The 22,733-nt window shown below is 40.7% G+C and overlaps 1 protein-coding gene across 2 annotated transcripts in view; it reads left to right on the forward strand.

Moving 5' to 3' along the window:
• The window catches only part of CCDC102B (coiled-coil domain containing 102B), a 147,395-nt gene that overhangs the window by 16,890 nt on the left and 107,772 nt on the right, over nucleotides 1–22,733 (forward strand). For both annotated transcript variants that reach the window (XM_045850181.1, XM_045850182.1), the window contains 2 exons: nucleotides 14,438–15,050; nucleotides 17,917–18,125. In XM_045850181.1, coding sequence (XP_045706137.1) covers nucleotides 14,438–15,050; nucleotides 17,917–18,125 — 822 coding nt within the window. The remainder of the gene's footprint in view (nucleotides 1–14,437; nucleotides 15,051–17,916; nucleotides 18,126–22,733) is intronic.

The following is a 22,733-nucleotide window of genomic DNA, read 5'->3' on the forward strand; positions in this document are numbered from 1 at the left end:
ACTCACGTATTAATGCTTTGTCCTCGGCCACCAAGCCCAGGCCAGCACCCCCCTCCTCTGCTGCCCCGTGCCCTGTATTTCCGAGACAACACGCGCTAATGTAGTGTGACAGCATCCTCTTTGTCACGCCTGCTGTCCTGCCCGATCTGAAAGCCCGTTGGCGGCCAGATGCCGTGTTTGTAAAGACAGCACCTGGCAGCTGACTGCTCCCTGCTTATCTAGACAACGGCGTCCCGCAGCCACGGCTTTCTGTAAAGGGAGCAAGCAGTGGTTAATCGTGGCTAATGCTTGCTCTTCTGTGTGGAAGTCTTTTCTAAGTGCAAGGTCATGAGACATTTTTCTATTGTTTTGTCTTACACTTTTAGGTCAGTGCTGTATTTGGAGTGACTTTTAAGGTGATGAGGTGTCACAGTTCGTTCCATGTGGAGATATGGTTGAGACAGCACCTTTGCTGAAAAAAGGGAAATATTTCCCCAGACTAACTGGTCACAAATCAGGTAGCGCAAAGGTGTACAGGTCTGTGTTAGGACTCTGTTCTCTGCCATTGGTCTATTGTCTTATGCCAGTAGATCATTGTCTTAATTATTATAGCTTTGTTGTTTTATAACCAATTGTATAATTCCTCTAACGTTGTTCTTCTTGAATGTTTTGTTGTCTAGTTTTGAATCTTGGCATTTCTAAACGAATGCTAAAATCAACCTGTCAATTTCCACAAAGTAAACAAACCTTCTGAGGTTTTGAGTAGAATGACACTGAATCTACAGGTTAAGTTGGGGAAATGTGTCATCTTCACAATTTTGAGTTTTCCAGTATATACACATTGTATATCCCTACATTTATTTAGTCTTTGTTTCAGTAACATTGTACTTTCTGCGACATAAATTTACCCATCTTCTATGACACCTTTAATTATTTTGATGTGTTTGATGCTACTATAAAATGATACTGGTTTTTAAAATTTGATATTTGTTAAGTATTTGTTTCTAGAAGGCAGAAATACACCTGATTGTATATATTGACTCTATATCAAATAAGCTTACTAACTTCACTGTTCGTTCTAATAGTTTGTTGAATGATTTGAAATTTTTACCTTACAAACCACATGATAGGGAAATGAGTACTTTACTTCTTCATTTCTGTTTCTATTTAATTTTCTCTCCACTGGCTAAGACCCCTTCTTTTGAATGATACTGAGCACTAGACGTATTAGCAGGTACTATTCTCATTTCTGATTTGGGGGGAAAAGCAGTCAACAACTCACCATCCAGGATTATTGCTTTCGGCTTTCTTGATGATAACTGTAATCATATCACTTAGTTTTCCTTCTATTCTTGGTTATATAGGTTTTTTTCATCATAAACTGGTGTTGAATTTTATCCATTCATTTTATTTATCTATTGAAACTTTTCTTCATTTTGTTCATAGGTTTATTAAGTGAATTGTGATGATTGATAATCAAATGCTACATCAATTTTGTACACCTAGAATAGACAAAACATTTTTTGTGATACGTTAACCTTTTTGATCACTGGATATTTCCTGGTGATGTTTCTATTCCAGTTTTTGTATCCAGGTTAGTTGAGGATATTTGTCACAAAGTTCTTGTGAGATCTTGATATTGAGATTGTTTTGAACTTATAAAGTGAGTTGGGAGTATGCTTATTCATTTTCTTTTATCTGGAAACGTTTATGAAAACTTTGTATCATTTTCTAGTATGAAACTATTTTCTTGATATATCCTTTTCAAATAATCTTTGGTGGATCTTAATGACTCTTTTGTCTTAAATATCTCTCACTCATCCATTTATTCACTCATTGAATGACCAGTATTTACTTGCTATTTATTACTCGATTGATGAACTTGAAGAACTTGAAGATTTTAATGCTTTTATCTGTTTAAAAATAAGCACTACTGAACCTAAATAAGCACCTGCATTCACAAACAAAAAAGAAAAGATCTAAATAATTAGGAAGCAATTTTCATTTTTCCAAAGGCAAAACACTACCTTGCACTGTAATTGTAAAAGATGGTTTTCAATAAATTAATTAGGATATCAAAAGGTGGAGATGAGCATGCCCTCTGTACTTATCACTGGAGAGGAGATTCATGCGCATTGACTGGCGTGTGGGAGGATATAGCAACTTCAGACCTGTCATTACAGGCAGACACACCCTCTCCTGATGCATCTTAGAAAATGAGCACGTGTGCTGCTCTCATTTCCGATTTTGAGTTGCTGCAGTTAAAGGCACTGGTGGCCTGCCATTTTCTATTTCCTGCTTCTGTTACTTTGCAAAGGGCCAAGCTGTAGGCACAGAAACCCAGGGTAGGTCTCCCCGGTTGGCTTTTGATTTTGCAAATACCAACAGAGACTAAAACATGGATTTTTTTCTGACAAGTCACATTTTTGTGAAGACGGCAGTCTTTGCACTATTAGGAAACTTGGTTGTCAAACTAATAGCAAATATGTGAGGAATAACGAACGAACCGAAGCTGTCCAGTCTCTAGATGCTCAGGCTGTGTGTGGATTTCAGTGAGTTTCAGTGAGTTTCAGGGCAACCAGCAGGACAGGTGGGTTTGCTCACTGGTGTCCGTCACTGTGGTCGCCCGTCTCGTTTGCCTGGTGTGTGCTCGCTTTCTTCCCTTTCCAGTGGGTTACATGATGTTCCTCCAGCCAACTGTTGTCGTGGGTAGCTATCCCTTATTGAGCAATGTTCAAAAAGACCAGCCCGTTTTGGCTATGTCAACATATATCTAATTTAAACAAGAACTATAATATGCCTAATGTTTATTCCCTTGAATACAATATATTTTTAGTACCGTGGGCCCTTTAAACCTTAACAGTATCTGAAGAAACACCATAAAATTGATTGACTCTTCACCCTATGGTTGGCATTTAGATTGAGATTTATTCTTTCCTATGCCCCACATTTTATATCACTTAACTTTCCCATCGGTCCTGATTTTAATTGGTAAATTCCAACGTTTCATTTCTTTTCTTTTTTTTAAAGATTTTATTTATTTTATTTTTAGAGAGGGAAGGGAGGGAGAAAGAAAGAGAAACATCAATGTGTGGTTGCTGGGGGTTATGGCCTGCAACCCAGGCATGTACCCTGACTGGGAATCGAACCTGCAACACTTTGGTTCACAGCCCACGCTCAATCCACTGAGCTATGCCAGCCAGGGCTTCATTTCTTAATTACTTACCTCTGTGTAAGGTTACACTAGATCATGATGGATGACAATGATAACTGATCATGTGAGCACGTGATATTAATAGCCATGCTATGACTTTCTGTCCTGCTGCAGAACCAATGACACCACAAATGTAGTGGCTTAAAGCAGCACTCCCTGTCTCCCCCGTTTCGGAAGGTTGGGGACCAGGTACGGCAGCTCCACGGGGTCCCCTGGCTCCAGGCCTCTCAAAGAGCTGCCTCTGAAGCGCCCCCCACAGGCCTGCAGTGGTCTCTAGGCTCCACTGGGGGGCGCACTCACTTCCAAGTGCCCTCAGCTGTCTAGGGAGCTGCAGTCCCCGCTCCTGGTTCCATCAGAGTGACCAAGTGCGGGGTGGCGAGAGTGCTAGCGAGATGGAAGTCCCATTCTTTCCTCATCTGCTTTTAGTCACTTTTGCAATGTAATCGCTTTGAGGATGATACCAAAAAAAAAAAAAAAAAGGAACCCATCATTGAGAAGGTAATGGATTTGAGCATAAAATTGCCTGATATTTGATGCATAATATTTCAATTTCCTCTGCTTCTAGGCACCCATATGCTATGAAGCACTTACCAGTCAAAAGCTTAATCATTTGGAAAAGATTGCCAAGGTTTAGGTGAGGAAGGATAAGCCAAAGTATGGGAGAATTACTATTTTTAAATATACACCTGATTTTGCATTTTCTCTTGATTTCCCAGGTGTCTTTAGCTTCAGAATTTTTTTTTGGGGGGGGGGAGAAGCCTCTCTACTATCTAATATACAGATTCATTATTATTTATTACAAAGATACATTGTAAAGATTGACATTTTAATTGTAGGGTACAGAGATTTCAAAATAGTAGGAGAGAAGGTTCCATTCACTCAATGTTAGAGTGAAAATCTCATTTGTCTTTGGGGTAGTTGAATTCCCTGTCAAATGTTTTGTGTTACGGAAACTGCAAATGTGTTTTGTTAAATTCTTTACCCTTAAGGTTTAGACTCCAGAGTAATTTAAAGGAAATTCCATCCATATGTTTATAATTTAATATGTTAGGCTGGTTTTTCCTTTTTTTTTTCATATTTGATGTTTAAGAGCTCTCTTGAGCTGCTTCTTTCGGGGATCTTTTGGCAAGGTTAGACTAAGTCTCAAACCAAAAATTTCAGATTGGAATTCAACATCCATCAGCGATTTATAGAGTCTGAACAATACTAATAATACTAATATGTTTTCCCATTTTGTATCTAAATGCCATAAATACAGGGTTGGAGGTTACTCAGTGGCATTGAAGGGCATTAAAAATAATTCTGGTTAGTGTTAACTCAGAGTCAATAAATTTTCTTCTTCTTAAATTGTACTCTATTTTTGGAAAATTGTTAGTGTTCTTAGCCATTCTATACAATTTCTTTATCTTCCTGTTTGCTATTTCCCAAGAGTCACTGTTCGCTGAACCAAGTCCATCAGACATCTTCATTTACTCCATGAGATCTTTCTAAACGTCTAGTCTTTTCCTTCCCAGGCCCCGCTCCTTTCTCTCACAGCGTCAACGGTGCTTAGCAAACACGCACAGCGTGCCTGTAAAAATGTAACCTTAATGTGCGCTTGTGATGACTAAGTTATGGCCTGCAAGGAAATAAACACGTTTTGAGAACTTGATAATCTGTGCACTTCTATTTTTCGAATTTGAAAAAGGCTTTGTAAGCGAGTGACACGAGCCTTGGAAACAATAACGACCCATAGAAATTCGTATCCAAAATACACTGAAAGTAACTTTCACTTCCCCTGAAGTCTTTGTTCGCCCTTGTATACTTGCAGTGCAAAATGGATCAAACAGCGAAGGGATGAGACATGGAGGAATTATTTTGTCCAACTCCGACTGGCCGTCCTGTATATACGCGAACATTTAGTTAGTTCTGTCTGCTAGATAATAATGTTAAAATCATACACACCCAGGCTACAAAACTCTGTGCACTGTGTGTGTGTGTATATGTCTACATATGCATGATGTGCATACGCATAGGTGTGTGTCGTATATATATTTTGAGGTGGCTTGGGAAGGCACTTTGAGGGGGCTGAGACCCAATTCCTTAACTTCCCTCTTTTGAACACATAAGCTAACGGCATGTTCACGGAGGCAGGCTGGGCGCCCGAGAAGACTATCGTGTTCTGAGAGCAGGAACGTGAGAACAGGGCACGGGGTGTGGCCGCCACTACCGCCTTCTTTGCCCAGTCACCCCGGCCTCTTGATTTCTCCTTTACACGGAACATAAGAAGGTAGTGTTGGTTGCTAAACGCCGTAGCCTTCTGGGTGGTTTTGGGGGTTGAAATGATATTCTTCCCCTCGGCCCCCACTCTCCCTACGTCGAAGGGCAGTGAGACCACATGCTTTGTTGTGGGCCTTGGGTCAGGATGCTGGCATTCTTCCCGGACGTTTGTGAAAGGGACAATTTGCTATAGTGGCAGTAGCTCTGACCTTGGAGATGAAAGACCTGAACTCTGCCCCGTTTCTGCCACTTAGCAGATTTTCTGACATTTGTCGAGGCCCCATACATACACACGAAGTAGAATTTCTGAAAGCATCATGCAAAATGTGCATTAAAAGTATCTTTAAGCTAGATACATTATGCAAATGTCAAAAATTATTACATCTGGAGGTTGATGCTTGAAACTGTAGTGTTTTATCCTAGCTTAATTTTTCAATGCCTCTTAAAATTTTAGAAGTCAGAGCAGGGGAACACACTGCAACCCAGGCACATGAGACAAGAAGGCTTCACCCACAAACTAGAATTGGCCTTCACCTAAGGCCAGAATGAGCGTGAACTCTCCAGGGAAGACGAAGGAGGTCAGCACGCCTCCAGCAAGAAGGAAAAGTAAAGGAGGCAGGGGTCCAGGTCAGGGAGGGAGGCTGGTGCCCCACCACGTGACACTGGGCCTTTTTATTCTAACTGCAACAGGGAAGCGTTGATACATTTTAATTAGAGAGTAGGGTAACTATTTAAAAAGGTGCCCTGGCTTGTGTCCCCATCGGTAGAGAAGTGTGTGTCGGCCTTTCAGTCGCAGCGACGCTGAGAGCAGCGCTGGGTGTGACGGGCAGTGACAGGCATAAGAGTTTGCGTGGGCCTCAGAAGGGGTGGGAAGCGCTCACGTCCCGGCCTTTCTGGATCCCGAGCCTCAGACGCTCGATAGCGTTTGACCAGCCAGCAATCTTGTGACCTGGGCCTCGCAAAGACTTGTTCTTCGATCTGGCTTTGTAATTCAAAGGGGTGGATTTTCATCTCTGCCATCGATATCTATGGTCATAGCACTCCACCCTGACGATTCAATTCCCGATCACTCACAGGAAATAAAGCTTAAGGAACGCTGCTGTACATGGATTTGCATGCATATTGCTTCGCTTCAGTAAGAAGGTGAGCGAGGGAAGCGGAGTCGTGGGCAATCGCACGCACGGGCGGAGCTCATGAAACCTGCGTGCACCGCAGCGTTGCCGCTCTCAGCGCTGTGACGTGGGGTACGTTTTAGCCAACTTGGATTATTAGTATAAAGGACATGCTATTGGTGAATGAAACAGACTTTAAGAATAAGGGTGTTTTTTTGTTAAGAAATTTCGTAACTACTTTTCAAAAGTAAACATGACAATCATTTGGGCCGAGTTCTGCAAACTTCATCATTAAGCCAGAGAGAACTTTCCCACCAGCCAGCCGAGCACAGCCCTGTGCAACCCATCACACGGGGGTGAGAAAAGACTCCTCAATCATCCTGACACAGAAGGACCTTCCCTTGCTCAGCACAAAGTGCAACCAGATCGGGGAAGAATTTCTGTCTTAGCCTCAACGCATTCTTCAAGAGCGAGTATGAGTGCGGTCCTTGGCTTCAGAATTTTGCTGAGGAGACACCCAGGGAAATTGGGAGAGTGTGTGGTTTTGTCCACGGAAACCTTGAACCGAAAGTAAATATTGGAAAACGTCGGTGAGTATCTGTCATATTGGAAATGTTGGTTAAGGAATTTCTGTAATTCTAACAAATGAATAGCTTTTACATTTAAAACAACACGGCAAGCAGAACCCTCCTCTCTCTGGTTTGTAGTGGGACCGACACAGGGATTCTGTCACAAGGTAATCTGCTTTCCCTGACAATAATGATAAGTTTTTTAAAGATTTTATTTATTCATTTTTAGAGAGGGGAGGGAAGGAGATAGAGAGAGAGAGAGAGAAACATCAATGTGCGGTTGCAGGGGGTTATGGCCTGCAACCCAGGCATGTACCCTGGCTGGGAATCGAACCTGCGACACTTTGGTTCGCAGCCTGCGCTCAATCCACTGAGCTACGCCAGCCAGGCAATAATGATAATTTTGAGGAGTTGCCTCTGTTCTCTCCTGGGTGTTCTTTTAATTTCTTTTCAAATATCATCTATGGGCAAAGTTACATTGTCCTCTCTATTACTGAAGCTCGATGAAATTGCACAAAATGATATTTACATAAACATGTAAGTTCCAGACTCAGGGTCACCTGTCCGACTCTGCAGGGTGGTGGGACCTTTACACGACCAGCTTTCGTGGTGTTCTTTCCCAAAAAATGTCCACTCTTGACTGTTAGCCACCTGGAAATAGTAGCAAGGTTATTTTATATGAAAACAAGATTTGGACTGTATAGTTCCACCAGAGTGAATACTAATTTTACTTTTGGCTTAAGGTTTCAATGAAAGTGCTGGCTTATTTATTTGGCATTATTAAGTTGGAATAAGATTGCATAAAAAAACTGAGGTAGCTTGTGGTTTTGTTCACTGAAACCTTGAAATAAACATAAAAATTAAGAAATCTGAAGGAATTCACCATGTGTCAGGAGTCCAAATATTGCTAGGTATTAAGTAGCAGAGATTGTATATATTTATATATGTAAATAAATATATATGTTTAGAAAAATGTACTTAAGTTGTGAATGGAAACCTTAGATTAAAATATCCTTATGGCTTAATATTTGTTCACTGGTGAGACATTTGAGGAATATTTTTAACAGGATTTTCTTAAACCTAATGGGCATCTCAAGAACTATGCAAGAGTCATTAAACTATGTTATAGCCTTCAAGAAATTCTTGATCATCTGAACCAAAATTTGTATTTGGCAGGTAAGGCATTATAAAAGCTTCAAGATGACCAGCCTGCCAGGAAACAGCCATTTTATTTTTCCAAGGCTCGTTACAAATTATATATTGGCACTTCATAAAATGGATTGTGGATTGTGGAATTTGGGTCTTTGTTCTTTTATTCATATTCCAGAGAAGTATGACTGATCACTTTCTACCTCTGAATTATAAGGTAGTTGGTCCCCCCCCCATAAAAGCACAGAAAACAATGCTATTGTCTGAGAATGGGATCAACAACATCAGGATATGATTTGGAGATGCTATTCTGAAACAGTTTATTTTAAAAGCAATAGAGTTCATTTTTATCATTGAGCATTGCCTAAGAAAAATGCTGTTTTTCTCAAATAATATTGTACTGAAAACCTAGACTAAAGACAAGACATCACAGTGATTTGAAACAGGGAGGCACAGCTTCGACAATCCAGGTAATAATAGCAAGCAGCAGAAGAAACAGGAAGCAACGGACAGTCAGCTAAAAGGAGGTAGGGCTTCCTTTCTGAACCCCATGCCAGTTCAGCAGACAGAGCCTCTGTATCTCTTCAGGTAACGCACTTTATCATGCAGTAATGACACAGACAGATTTGTTTCTAAACACTTGCCATTGCGCTTGTCTTATACGACAGTGCTTCAGGGAAGTGAAGTATCTGTGCTTTAAATAATTGGCAACATGGATCAACTTATTTTGTATTATGTAGTTGCCCTCCTTGTGCAAGTATTTCCTGCCTCTCTAGGATTCTAAAACCTCATGTGCTCAAGAAGCGCAGACTATAAATATTCATGCAGCTCACCGCGGTGTACGGATTTTTAAATGCAGTACGTGAGCGTGGGCAGAGCCGGAGCTGTATCAAGTGATGGGACAGAGCCACTCACTGGCACTGTTTTACTTAGTTGCTGTCATTGGTTCACCTGTCACCGCCACAACTGCATTGTTCACATTCACTATTTAGAATTTCCTTGTAAGGAAGTCTTAAAACTACATTTTTTTTTTTGCTTTAGATCCATACAGGCTGCATGTATATTTAAACCAATCCTTCGTGCATGCTTGGCAGGCCAGGTTTTCAAATGCAACATATTTAATTTCCCAAATATTGAAAACTGATCCCTCCTTTCTCCTTTTATTAGGGTACATGGTATCACATCTATAATACCCACTTTTCTCTAGTATTGTGATCGGAATCAGTATTAATCTACTTTCTTCTTGCTCGTGGCTTTGATCAATAACACCATTGTGTCTGTGCATAATGCTTCTTTTTTCCAGAGAAACATAGATACCTGTGCTTCTTTGGAAAAAAAATTCTAAACAGCACTTCATGTAGCGTTCATTTCCTGTAGGTGAATGAAAAGCAGTAAGTATACATGATAAAACAAAAATCCCTTTAGACCTTATTTTATTCTTCCCTGATACTGCAATTTTTGCCCAAAATGTTTGTATTTCTGGTCCACTGCACTCTTCGGATAATGCCCAAGACATGGCCTCGGAGAGACGTCTGTAAGTGTGCAGGCGTGTGTCGAATCACAACAGACTACAGCTTTCGAAGACAGTAGGAGTGCATGATTGTTAGATGGACGTATTGCTTTTGGTTGTCGGCGAGGTGCCAGGGTGGCAGAAGCCACGTGTGTTTTCTTCACCATCGCAGAGGAAGCCGAAGGCGGGTTTTCCGCTGAGATGTCGGCCCCTGAGAGATGGAGGGGACTCACGTGTCAGCCCCACCAGCTGCTGCCTGGAGGCAGAGGGGAGAGCGAAGTGGGGGCGTGAAGTGCAGAGAGGGGCATGGCTCCTGTAAGGCAACCAGTGTCACGCCAGGGGTACTGGAGGGGCGTGGTTGGGACCACGATCAGGCACGACAGGTGGCCGAGGCATGGGGCACGGAACAAGCAGAACCACAGAGGAGGCTGGAGGGGCGGACGTGCCTCAGACCCAGCGTCCCTTTAAGGTGCGATGAGGAGACTAGATCCACTCAGAGCACGACGTCAGCTCAGCCACAGAGAGGAAGGAAATCCGCCCCTTTGCAACAGCTGCATGGACCTAGAGAGGACGTCCTCAGCATAGTGAGTGGGCCAGGGAAAGACAAGTACCATGTGATTCCACTCACGTGTGGAGTCTCAAGAAGAAAATAAACAAACAAACGAAACAGAAACAGACTCATAGGTACAGAGAACAGGCTGATGGTTGCCAGAGGGGAGAGGAGTTGAAGCAGGGTGGAAAAGGTGAAGGGGTCGAGAAATACAGACTGGTCGCTGCAGAACAGTCACAGAGACATAAATCACAGCACAGGAAATACAGTCCACAGTAGTCTAATAACTGTATTTGGGGACAGATGGGTACCTGGAATATTGCAGGGACCTCTGTAAAGTACATGACTGTCTGACCACTAGGCTGTATACCTGAAACTAATACAGAACAATAGTGGATGCAAACTGTCATTGAAAAAAAGGGCACTATGATTTGCACTGTGATTTATTGGGAGATATATGAGCATAAAAATAGCCAGAATGGAACTCAGCCAAATATACGTCTGAAATAATCTAAAAGATAATCTCATTAGAGTGAAAATATTTTGAGGCTTTAGATTTTTGGATACAGTGAGGCAGTGGTTCCGGATTCAAGTTTCCTTAATCCCCAAACTTGTAATTGTATGACTGGGGCTGGTTACATTCGGACCCTAAGACCTAGCTTCTCGTTTCATAGGTTGTACTGAATATTTCACTGAATAATATCAGTATGATGTAAAATCGAGACGGTGCCTTTGTAAAAGACATTCAGAACTTTTTTTTGCAAATTTTATCTACTGCGATCATTTTTTTTAATTTTTAAATTTTTATTTAAATTGTTGTTGCAGTACAATTTTCTATCTTTTACTCCCATCCCAACCCACCCACGCAACAGTCCCCTCCTCCCTCCCATTTCCACCCGCCCCTAGTTTTTATCCATGTGTCCTTATACTCGTTCCTGTAAACCCTTCCCCTTTTCCCCTGAAATTCCCCTGAAATTCCCTCTCCTCTCCCCTCTGTACTGCAATCATTTTAAAGCACACTATTTCTCTTTCAAAGGAGAGAAATGGAAAAATTAATTAATACAATATTCCAAGGGGACATATGACGGACTTACATAGACAGCACTGGGGAGAACCAATGCTATCTCACTTTGCCTGACAGACAGACTGGGCAGCCAATTGGCAAGTGTTTCCCCATACTGGTCACAAACACTGAGACAGATGTGTCGTGTGCCTGTCTCCTCTTCCAAATGAGGGTACGAGTCAAAGGCAGGTCATGACATTTGTCCCAGGCCATCTGTTTAGGAAGTGACAGAATTAGAACTTGAACGGATAGAGTCTGGAGCCGGATCTCTTCATTAAGCTCCTCTTTAGTGAGAAATAATATGTTTAGTGATATTACCTTTATATTGTATGCTCATCAAATTTTATTTATTTGGCTATACATTCAAATATCCTTGGCAGAAATCATAGTAGCCTGATTATATGAACATTTTTAATAGCTTCCTTGGGAAAGCTATTCCTTGAGGAGTAATTGATAAAAAAAAATACTGCACATGCTTAATGTACACAATTGGATGAGTTTGGACATAGGCCTGCACCCATGAAAGCAGCACCATGGTCTTGGTAATAAATATGCCAATGACCTTCTAGAGTTTCCTTGCATGCCACTTCCACTTTTTGTGGTGAGAATAATGCAAAAAGCAGAGTAAGAGACCCAAAAGTCGATAGCATTAGAATATTTTTTCAGTCATCAAAGGCTTCATACTCTAATCGCTGACAAATACCTCGCCAGTCATGTGAAATAAACCATAAAGCATATGCCCAAATGTATAGAGAAAACAAATGATTTAATAAACACATGAGGATTAGATATCCCCATCTATGCTTGATAAGAAACACTTCAGAACAGGAAATACTATTCAAGTCCAAGGACTGGATGATTAAACCCAACTCAGTTTTGTTTATTCAGATGTGAAAAAATATATCGTTAATTGGTAGACAAGGTCTCGATGTACCAGAATCTAATTATAGTCTTCAAAACACTAGTGAAACAAAAGTTAATGAGAGATTTTTTAAAGATATTATGATTTCAAGGTACTGATTTATTTATAAAAATGGTGAGGATAAATTTAATTTTAATATGCTGAAATAAGTTTTCCATCTTCATTTTGGAATTTCAACTAAAAGAGGTAATTCATTACATAGTGAATAATGAATATATATGAATATATATGTACATGATATTTGGTGTGTTTTTAATTAAAAGTTCCTTTTGTTCTCTTCTAGTTTAATATTGATCTCGGTTTACTAATTGTCCAAAAAAAGGTGGTCAATTACATGCTCATGCCCTCTGAATCACAGTAAATGAAAGGAACAATTGCTCCACAGCAGCATTAATCAAAATATGCTTGGATATATACCAATCCTAACAAAATAATTGCAACCTTGAATCATACTATTGTAACAAGTATTATGTATTATACTTCCTTCGTAAGCAATCCATATGTAACACATCCATACATATGTAATATGCATTATAGCAAGGAAGGAATGGGTTTGGTGCCCCTACAGAACACTTGTTAAAATGTATTCTTCCCCCCTACAAGTGAAAAGTGCAATGCATTTTATATAGTCATTTTTTTAGTGAATAGAGACTTATTTTGTAAGTCGTTGAAAGAATGAAATTTATTAAGTTGATTAAATGGATGGTTCATAGTCAGTTTATGAACTATTGTAAACTACATAAAAACAAATGAAAAAATGAGAGAAATTTAGTTCATGTAAATAAATTATTATTTACACCAGAAAATCTTATTTGATAATAAAATTGGGTAAGCTTTACAAAGAGCTTTATTAATTTGTAGATTAACCTGCATATTTTAAGCATTTAAAATTCCAATTGCTATATCCTCGACATAGCAATATTGCTATATTGAATAAGTAATGGATGTGCATATTGATAAGGCGTATTTGCATTCCAAATTAACTTGTCTTTTGCTACTTTATGTGGGAAACTGTTTTCTGTTTCTCAATAAAGCTTTGAGGGGGCTCAGACTCTGTCTAGTGTTATTTCTGCTGTGAAGACTTTTCGGTTCTGGAAGGTTCGCTGAGCTCTGAGGGTACCTGCCCACACCCTGGGAGGCTAACACCAACCTGACACATCACATGTACTAAAAAGATTGATGGAATAAATAAATATATGTATTTTTATTATACGTGCTTATCTCATTCTCTGGACTATAAAATCTTTAAGGACAAAGACAACGCGTTATTCAAAATATTTTACTTTTAGAACTTAATATATTATACTCACCACAGCGGGAGTTAATTCATGTATTAGATGTCCTCGTGACTGCAGGCAACAGAGAACTCTGGGATGAGAGCTGACATAAATGTAGTTCAACTTTCTCACTGAGCAAGGAAACCGGAGGGGGGCGCTCTCGGTTCCACGCAGAGCTCAGCGGATAAACTAACTGTTCATCTTTCTGTTCCAGTTTTTGAAAGTCACAGCGTGGCTGTTCCACTCCCCTCTTCCAGAGTCAGGTTTTGTAGACAGCAAATTGTCCCAGGAGGCTTCCCCACACTTCTGATCTGGTCCGGTGGTCTGGCTCCTTGAGACCAGTGAGTGGTCAATGCAATGATGTCATCGTGGGGCATTTAGACCAATCACGTTTCAGCCTCTGCACCCAGGATCCAGGCTTATCCTCCCAGAGATCAATAGATGGTGCTTTTCACCTGAACAAATTGTACTTTTAGTTCTTAGCAGGGGACAAAGGGGCCATCTACGAGTAAATGGACAATACGTGTTACCATAAATGTTACAGGAATAGAATTAGATTTATTTAAATGAATGATTCATGCCACATGCTGTCCACCATGGCATCTTCATATTTTTATTTGGATTTGTTTGGCAGGATTCGGTATGAGCAATTTCTGTTTCTTTGAGGACAAATACAAATGCATAAATTCCTCTCTATTTTTTGTTATGCTGGAAAAGAAAATACTCAATATTGAAAAGATGCAGTGTTTTCTTCCAATTCGGTAAATGTTAAGTCTTGCTTTAGTAACTGCAAGGGAAATTCAAAGTTAATTGTTTTTTTTGTCTTTTCTTAGGCCTGAGAAGATAAATATGAATTTAGATTCCATTCATCGGCTGATCGAGGAAACACAAATCTTCCGGATGCAGCCGTCCTCCGCGAAGACACCTCGGGACTCGGTGGCACCCGCCTCGGCCCCCGGGGGCCCCTGCGATGCCTGCTGGCCGCCCAGCGGGCTCCAGCCCCAGGCCGCTCCCCGCGTCTGGGCTCGCTCCCGCCACGCGGACGAGTGGGACGTCTGCGAGGAGCTGCGCCTGCGGGAACTGGAAGAGGCCAAGGCCAGGGCGGCTCAGATGGAGAAGACCATGCGGTGGTGGTCCGACTGCACCGCCAACTGGAGGGAGAAGTGGAGCAAGGTGCGCGCCGAGCGCAACAGCGCCCGGGAGGAGGGCCGGCAGCTGCGGGTGAAGCTGGAGATGGCCGTGAAAGAACTGAGCGCCCTGAAGAAGAGGCAGAGCTCCCCGGAGGCCTCGGAGGCGCGCGTCCCCCAGGACCAGAAGCGTCCTAGCTTCCTGGCAGTGTCCTGCGCGCAAAGGGACCAATTTCGAGTTGGCCTGAGAACGTGCGAGCCCAGCAGAGAGTGTCTGGTGACGGGAGAATTTCCTAGAAAGGACAACTCCGGTAGTTTGGTAAGGGAAAAACACAGAGGAGTCCGGCGACCATGGGCCTGTCAGAATGCCTTCCATAGGGGACACTGGGTGTGCTGGCCAGAAATACCTAGGTCCCGCAGACCGGGTGGCTGCAGCCACAGAAAGTTCTAGAGGCCAGAAGTCTGAGATCAAGGTGTCAGCAGGGCTGGGTTTTTGTGAGGCCTCTCTTTTTGGCTGATAGGTGGCGGTCTCCTCCCTGCATCTCTGCAGTCTTTTCCCCGCACAGGCCTGTGTGCAAGATTTCTCTTCCTGTAAGAGGACCATCCGTAGGGCGCCCCTCCCCCCCCGCACTTGAACTTCATCACCTTGTAAAAGACCTAGTCCCCAGGTACAGTGCCATTTGGAGGTAGTAGGGATTAGGACTTCAGCATATCCATTTTGAGGGACACCAGCCCATCTTAGTGATCTTACAAGTTTTTCTGTAGCAAAAATGTATCCAGCACTTTTTTAATGTGAAAAAAAATATGTGGAGAGACTTCTCTCCACGTATCCTTGCCACGTCAATAATATAAATTATCCGTATAGTAGTTTGGGCTTCCCCCAAGGTTTGGAACTCTGGACTCACAAGCAATCCCTGTAAAATGGGTCCCACAGACAAATACCTGTAGGGGATTCTTCTCACTACTCACTCTTGGGATTTCTTGGTTTATTTATACTCTTGAAGGGCCTAAACATTCTGCACGAAATAAACATCTTAAAAACCTATATTTAATCTAGCAGTTCATTTATGGACCACTCTTCCCCCTGGTAATTACTATTAACAACCCATGGGCCATACCTTAGGAAATGAAGAATTCGTGTTATCTCTTTCATCATTATCAGTTTATATTATTATCTCTTCCTATGTAATTTCATCTCTAAAAACATGAAACTGCTCTTCCGTGATTCCATCTAAATTTTTAAGCATTTCCCTGATGTATATAAGAACATATGAAAGAACATAAATTTCATTGTAAGTAAAAAATTTGAAAGGATTGCAACATTTTAATTACTTAAGCTTATTAATTCCTCCAGGTTTGTTTTACTTTTTAAAAAAAATGACCAGGCTAAGCTGTTAATCTTAGCTGTGTTGTTGTGTACATCTTTGGGAAAATGTTATGTATTCTCCAAATGTCACTGTATCAGTGCACGTATTTGAATGTCGGGATCGAGATCAGGAAATATAGCCCACATACGTTGCTCTGAACGTACAAATTATTTATTACTACAGCTAATAGACACCACATTTGAGAATGTGAAAGATTCTTTCACACATATTTTGCTGAGAAATTCTCTATATCTTGGGACTTTATTTGGAATATTTTTGTATCGTTAGCGTCAAAAACATCACACATAGTGGGTATGTATTAAAAGTTCATTTATTTAGGGAAAAGATAGTTAAATTCCTTGTGATGGTAGTGAAGTAAGTATTGGCTGTTGAAGTTTTGATTGGTTGTTTTTATTTTGATCAGTTTTTCTGCCAACTCTAAATATACTCATGTATGATAGTCATGGGTTGTCCTATCATAGTTTTTTTCAAGGAAAATAACACATCTTATTGTTTTTTCAAAACAATATACATAATACCCATTAATTTTTGAGAGAATGATGTCATACTAGCAGCCTAAAATTCATATGCTATTTTTAAAGTAAATACTAAAAATGAAATATCATTAAGATTTTATTTGAAGCAAGTTACGCTAGTAACTAGAGGGGAAGGGGGCTTGTAAGGAGAGCCTGTTTTTCAAAGAGGCAGGAGAGTTGCAAATACTTAAATGTGTGTATGTAACAGCAGCAACAAAATAAAAAGGTCAGGAAGTTTAGACTGTTAGTGAGTAATTGTAATTATGAGATTTGCATTAGATGAGGAGAAACTATATAAAATATGTTAATAACATATTTAACAAACACATACCAGGGATGACACGTATGTATATATATGAAAAAATTATATTATATTAACAATACTTATTTTTACTGACATTTCAAAATTTTCTCCTGTGTGCCTTTCTGCTTGTATAATTCCAAAGTATATAATACATTCTATAAGTCTTTGTATGTGTGTGCATATGTATCTATGCACACTCCATAAAAATTTATAAATGAAACCATTTAAAAGAAAAAAAAAGATTTCTATTGAAACTTGGATATTAATTGAGATTTTATGTGAACTTGGCTGTATCTCATTTTAAACCCACAAATCAGAGCAAAGTTAAATTACAGACAAATACCCACAGCACGAGCTGGTGAAGGTTTGGAATTGTGATGTAAGAGTCTGAGGCAGCATTGCTGTTCTGGTCACTGATGCCCATGTATATTAAAACGTCCCATTAAACTCTGTTTGGGATTTAACTAGTGATCTAAAAAAAAATGGTTTCATAAACAAACCTATTAAAACATTCCGAGTTCCTTGAAAATTCTTTCTACTCTGTTCTGCAAAGATGTTTAAAGATGGTCAGCTGGCTTCACTTGGAAACTCTCAAGTGCCTTGTGACAAAATAAACCTTAACGAGAAATTCATAAACTCATTAAATAACTCTCTACAGCTGTTCGAGTTTTTTGCAGGGTTATTTTTAGCTGTGATTAGAAAAAGAAACCCTAACCCAAAAGTTAAAGCAGACGTTTTGAGAAATGTATTTGATTATAATAAGGCAGAAAATAGCAGGGGGAAGGAACACTTGAAGAATGAAAGTTACGGCGTGGTCATGAACACTATTAGAAAATGAAAACAAAGTGAAAATATGAATTTGATCCTGCGTTGTACCATTTATTTCTTTCCAAAACTACGGAAATATTCTTCCTGATCTTTCTGCTGAGAAACTGAAACATGCGGCAGTAATGATTGCTGTGTGTGTTTTCCTTCCAGGAAGAAGGTTTGGTTCTGGACCCGCTAAGACCGGCCAAGGACGTGAAACTCTGTCTGGGCTGCCCCGACTCGTTCAGGAACACTGGCTCGGAAAACGGGGTCCCGGGACCCGGACTGAAGCACCTGCCCTTGCAGAGTGGGGTGCCTGAAATGGCAGCTTTGCGGGTGCATTGGGAGGAGTTCCAAAAAATCTTAAGGAAAGAAAGAGAGTGAGTATGGCGAAGGGTTAGTACAGTCATTGTCTCCCTTAACCAAGTCTGATTTTTGAACTTCTTACGATCCTTGAGTCTAGCAAACTGGCCATTTGACAAAGTCTTTTATGCATGACTCGTTACTGTATTCTAGTAGTTTAAAATGAGTTTGACGTATTATATTCACTTAAAAATAGTTGAAGAGTAATTTATAACTTATTACTTTATATTTTTTTATTATAGCCTGGTTCTCATCATCTCTGGTAGATTCACCTCATTTATATTTGAATTATTCACGTATGTGGTTGAAACAAGCAGTGTGTATCTCTACACCGAGTCAATCAAATGAAAATATACTAATAATCAGCAACAGACAAATCACAGTTTTGTGCGGCATTGACCACAGGAAAAGATGCCTCACTCGTTGACCGTTTCAGCGTAGGGAAAAGGGCAGTGCGGTAGGGACTCAATGCCCTGGGTATTCATTCATCTCGGCTGCCGTATATTCTAGCTGTTTCATCCTCGGTTAGCCAACAGTATGCGGCTCTGTCCTCTGTGAAACTGTGTGGAGGGTGATGCTTATGTTCCGGTTTCCTCCTGTTTGGTACCAGAACGTCCCCAACAGTGGGTATGGAAACAACCATGACCTTGTGTCTGCTCGTGAATCTCGAGCGTGGTTTCCCTAAGTGTGACATCAGACGGGACGGCTCGGGGGCTGGGGGCTGAAGTCTGCCGAAACCTCCCTCCCTGCAATGTGGTGGCCGATCGTAGTTCTCATCTCGGACCACCCCGGCGCTGACACCTGGCGGGGTTGGGGGACCTGTCCTGTCCGCACGGATTCCTGGCTCCCTCACGGCGCAGGGCTCGGTGAACACCCTACAGACAGAGAGAGCTATGTGGTGCTTTCATGACCCTGCCTCAAAAGTCACTCGGCATCACTTTCTGTCATACTTACTGGTGCAGTCTCAAAGGCTGCCGAGTTCAAGGACAAGGGGCACCCTCAATGGCAGAAGGGTCAGAGTCAGGTTATACTAGGATCATGTGGGATGGGGCCACTGTGGCCGTCATCTTTGAGACACAGAATCTGCCACTGTCGTCCTCACAGAATTCTCATGCACATCCAACACAGATAACGTCTGGGAAACTGACAGCTAATCTGAACCACTCTACGTGCTGCTTTTGTTCCCGAGGGAATGTCTATGGGATATTTGATGCATGTTAAAATGTGGTCTTCACATTTGAAAACATGTTTTTTCCATCTCTTTAGCCATAGGACTCTTTCTTAATAAGCAGAATGAAAAAATACCTGGGAGTAATAGAGTAATTAATATCTATATGTATATAGATATATAAAAATGCAGTTATATATTATATAATGGTTTCAGCTTAGATTGAAATAGTGGTAAGTATACATACAAATCTTTCACAAATACTGTATTTTATTCGCCATTCCTTTTCTGTCAACTAGAAGTTTCTTATTACTCCTTCAATATTTATTCATACCACTAACTTCTTTCTTAGATTCTTGGTTTCTACATCGCTATATGAATCGATTGTGATAATTCAAGCATCTTTATATAGAATAAATGCTTATTAGTCTACCATCAACTATAAATTTGTAATAGAGGCAATCAATATTAGTAGCAAAGGGAATAAAGTGGAAGTAAATTTCAGGCCTGTATTAACAACTTTATCTGGAGCTGTAGGTCTCAGGCAAGCTCCAAACTCTGAGTGTGATTTCTTGAAGGATCTGGCCCTTCAGTGGCCCCAGGCTTCTCTCAAACCCACGCACATTACTTCACTGCCGTGATGAAACCGGAGCCCCACAAAACTGCATTTCCAAGTCATAAACTCCCTAAGGTACAGTTTTAATGATACACATGTGTATCTTTACTCTCTCACTCACACTCCTGTGTACACACGTGTGTATTGGACTTCCTCGGAATAAATTAGCAACCTCCATAGAAGTAAACTCTCCAGTTCTCCGTGAGTCCAATATGCCAGCCCTAGACAGGGCAAAGAAAAGGGGACAAGGAGGCCCCGGGTTCCGCTTTGTCTTCTCACTGTCCCCTTCCAGGGGCCACCCCGGGGGTGCCGGGTCTGGGAAGCATCACGAGCATGTCCTCCACAGGAGGCGACTGCCAAACCTCCTCTTCCCATCACGAGAATATTTCCCAAGGATATAGCATATCCTGTTGCTATAAATCTGTCTAATCTGTTAAATTCCTCCTCCCGGAATCTCAGCAAGTGGGAGGCTGCCATTGAGAAGATGTGAACATGGTTTTTCCCGTGTTCCCAGCTGGTGGGAAAATTCTCGTGACGGGGACACGGGAATCAGCCGAGAGGACCGGGAGTCATTTCCACCGGTTGACAGGACGAGGGACGCCTCATTGAACATGCTAAACTTTGTCACATTATTTATACTCACAATGCTGTTCAGGTTTCTGTGTCTTTATCCAGCATCTGAGACTTTGCCAAAGCCTGTGCTTGTGGTGTTGGGTTAGGAGAATCATGGCCGTGACCAATTCCAGGAGCTCTTCCTCCGATGTTTTCTACCAGCAATTTTATAGCTTCAGGCCTTTTGTCCAAGTCTTTCATTTATTTGAGTTGATGTCTGTGTCCTTTTGCCGTTTTTTACTCCCCAGTAACTGTGTCATGTGTAGGCAGTTGTCCACCTAATGAGACAGAGTCCATTGTTCTACATGGACCAAAAAAAACGCTAGTAAGTTTCTACCTCCTCTCCCTTCCAATGAGGGTGCAGACACTGGACCTGGGGGCGGGTATTAGAGGGTAGCCACCTTGTCTGAGGGGTAAAAGCTAATGCTCCAAGGAAGTGAGCGCCCAGAATCCGTCCTGGTGAGGGTCTTATCTCCTGAGGAAGCAGTTAGTAGCCTGTGGTCTGCACTGACACATCCTGTGCCTCCAGTTGTTGGCCCCAATGTCCTGCGGTGCTACCTGTCCCCTCGTGGGGGCCCCAGCGGGTGCCAGTGGGGAGATCTCAGTGGCTTCGTGTTATCTCTGGCTTCCTGGGTCCCGAATTCCTTCTCTGACTCTCCCAGAGAGTCTTTGAGTTATTAATATCCTTTTTCTGCTTAAATGAGTGAATATGAATGTATTTGCTCCTCAGCCACTTAATTGGTACCAGGAGAGACGACCTGTGACAGGCAGGAAAGGTGCCCAGCGGTGGGGTCTTCACAGGACTAGTCGGGCACGAGAGGGAGCTGTGTTCCTGAATGTGTCACCTCCCAGCCCAGGTCTGCGGTCCTCCCCCGTGTCTCCGAGTTTAACGACGTTCTTTAAATACCTCTTTTCTAATTATATGATGGTACATGGCTTTGGCGATTTGCTGAAAGGTGTGAAAATGAAAGAAGCTGAGAGATTCAACTATAACTATTGGGAAGGCAATCAGACACTGGCAAATATGGTGATCGTTGAAAGTACAAGTATACTTACGCAAATTTTTATTATTCGTTGTTTAATAGTTTAAATTTTGGACTGATAGAAAAGTGGATATCTCAATGACAGTATGAGTTCATTATTTTTGTCTTGTAAAAACATATTTACCAGGACTTTATGGAAACACTGATTAGATATTTTACCATGAATACTCATACCATTTATAAATGATTAATATTTATTTCTGGGGATTTTCTGGAATTTTTGTTCCTGAGAAATATTTTATTTAATCTTCTTGTCTCAGTGTCTGGATTTTATACTCAATTATTATGGGATTGTGATAGTTTACAAAGGTTCAAAAGTTTGCATAGGAATATTATCATGCTTTCCACAAAAATTTTGGCTCACCCTGTATCTTTCATATTCTGAAAATATATATTTTAGCAATATAATTGCCATTTTTTGCTTTTTAAAATTTATATCATATTAAAATACTATATTTTTACTAAGTGTTATCATAATTCAGTTTTTTAAAGGAATTTCTGCATAAAATATGCTATATTGTAGGGTAACATTATTTTTTTCTTTGCCTTCTTGTAGTTTAAATAGTATGATGATAGTTTAAATTTAACTGTCTAAATAATCAATTATGAAAATCTTTCCAAAATACAGAATAAATTGATTAGGCCAGAGAATTAAGGGTTTAAAGAGTGCCCTCTGCTGTGTGGATGCGTGTATAGCATCCTTCAGGCTTGCTCGCATGAATAGAGTCACAAAATTATTTTGATGAGGTCATTCTAAAAATACTCAGGTATTACATTGTCATTAATTTTTATGGGTTACCTGTCCTCTCACTTCTCTGTTGGAATTTTACCTTTTAACATAAAAATATAAAATTTTCTTTCAATCAACTAACAATGATCAGTTATTTTACTCAAGATATATATACACAGGAATAAATATATTATATTTAAGTATTACTAGTGTTCCTTAAATAAGGAATGAGAATGGTTATTCATTTTATATACTTTGACAATATTAAATTATTTTTATTTTATGAACTAACTGGATAGGTATGCTAAGTCTAGATATAATCTAGATATAGTTGTATTTTTAGAATGTGTCTATATGTGTATGTAACTAAGATTAAAAGTGTAATAAATATATAGTTTCAAATGTTTTTTTTTAACTGATAACATTCTAGAAGGAATAGCTACCCCAGTAACTTTG

The sequence above is a fragment of the Phyllostomus hastatus genome, unplaced genomic scaffold (assembly GCF_019186645.2).
Source record: "Phyllostomus hastatus isolate PE091 unplaced genomic scaffold, TTU_PhHast_1.1 phas_contig_80, whole genome shotgun sequence".
NCBI lineage: Eukaryota > Metazoa > Chordata > Mammalia > Chiroptera > Phyllostomidae > Phyllostomus > Phyllostomus hastatus.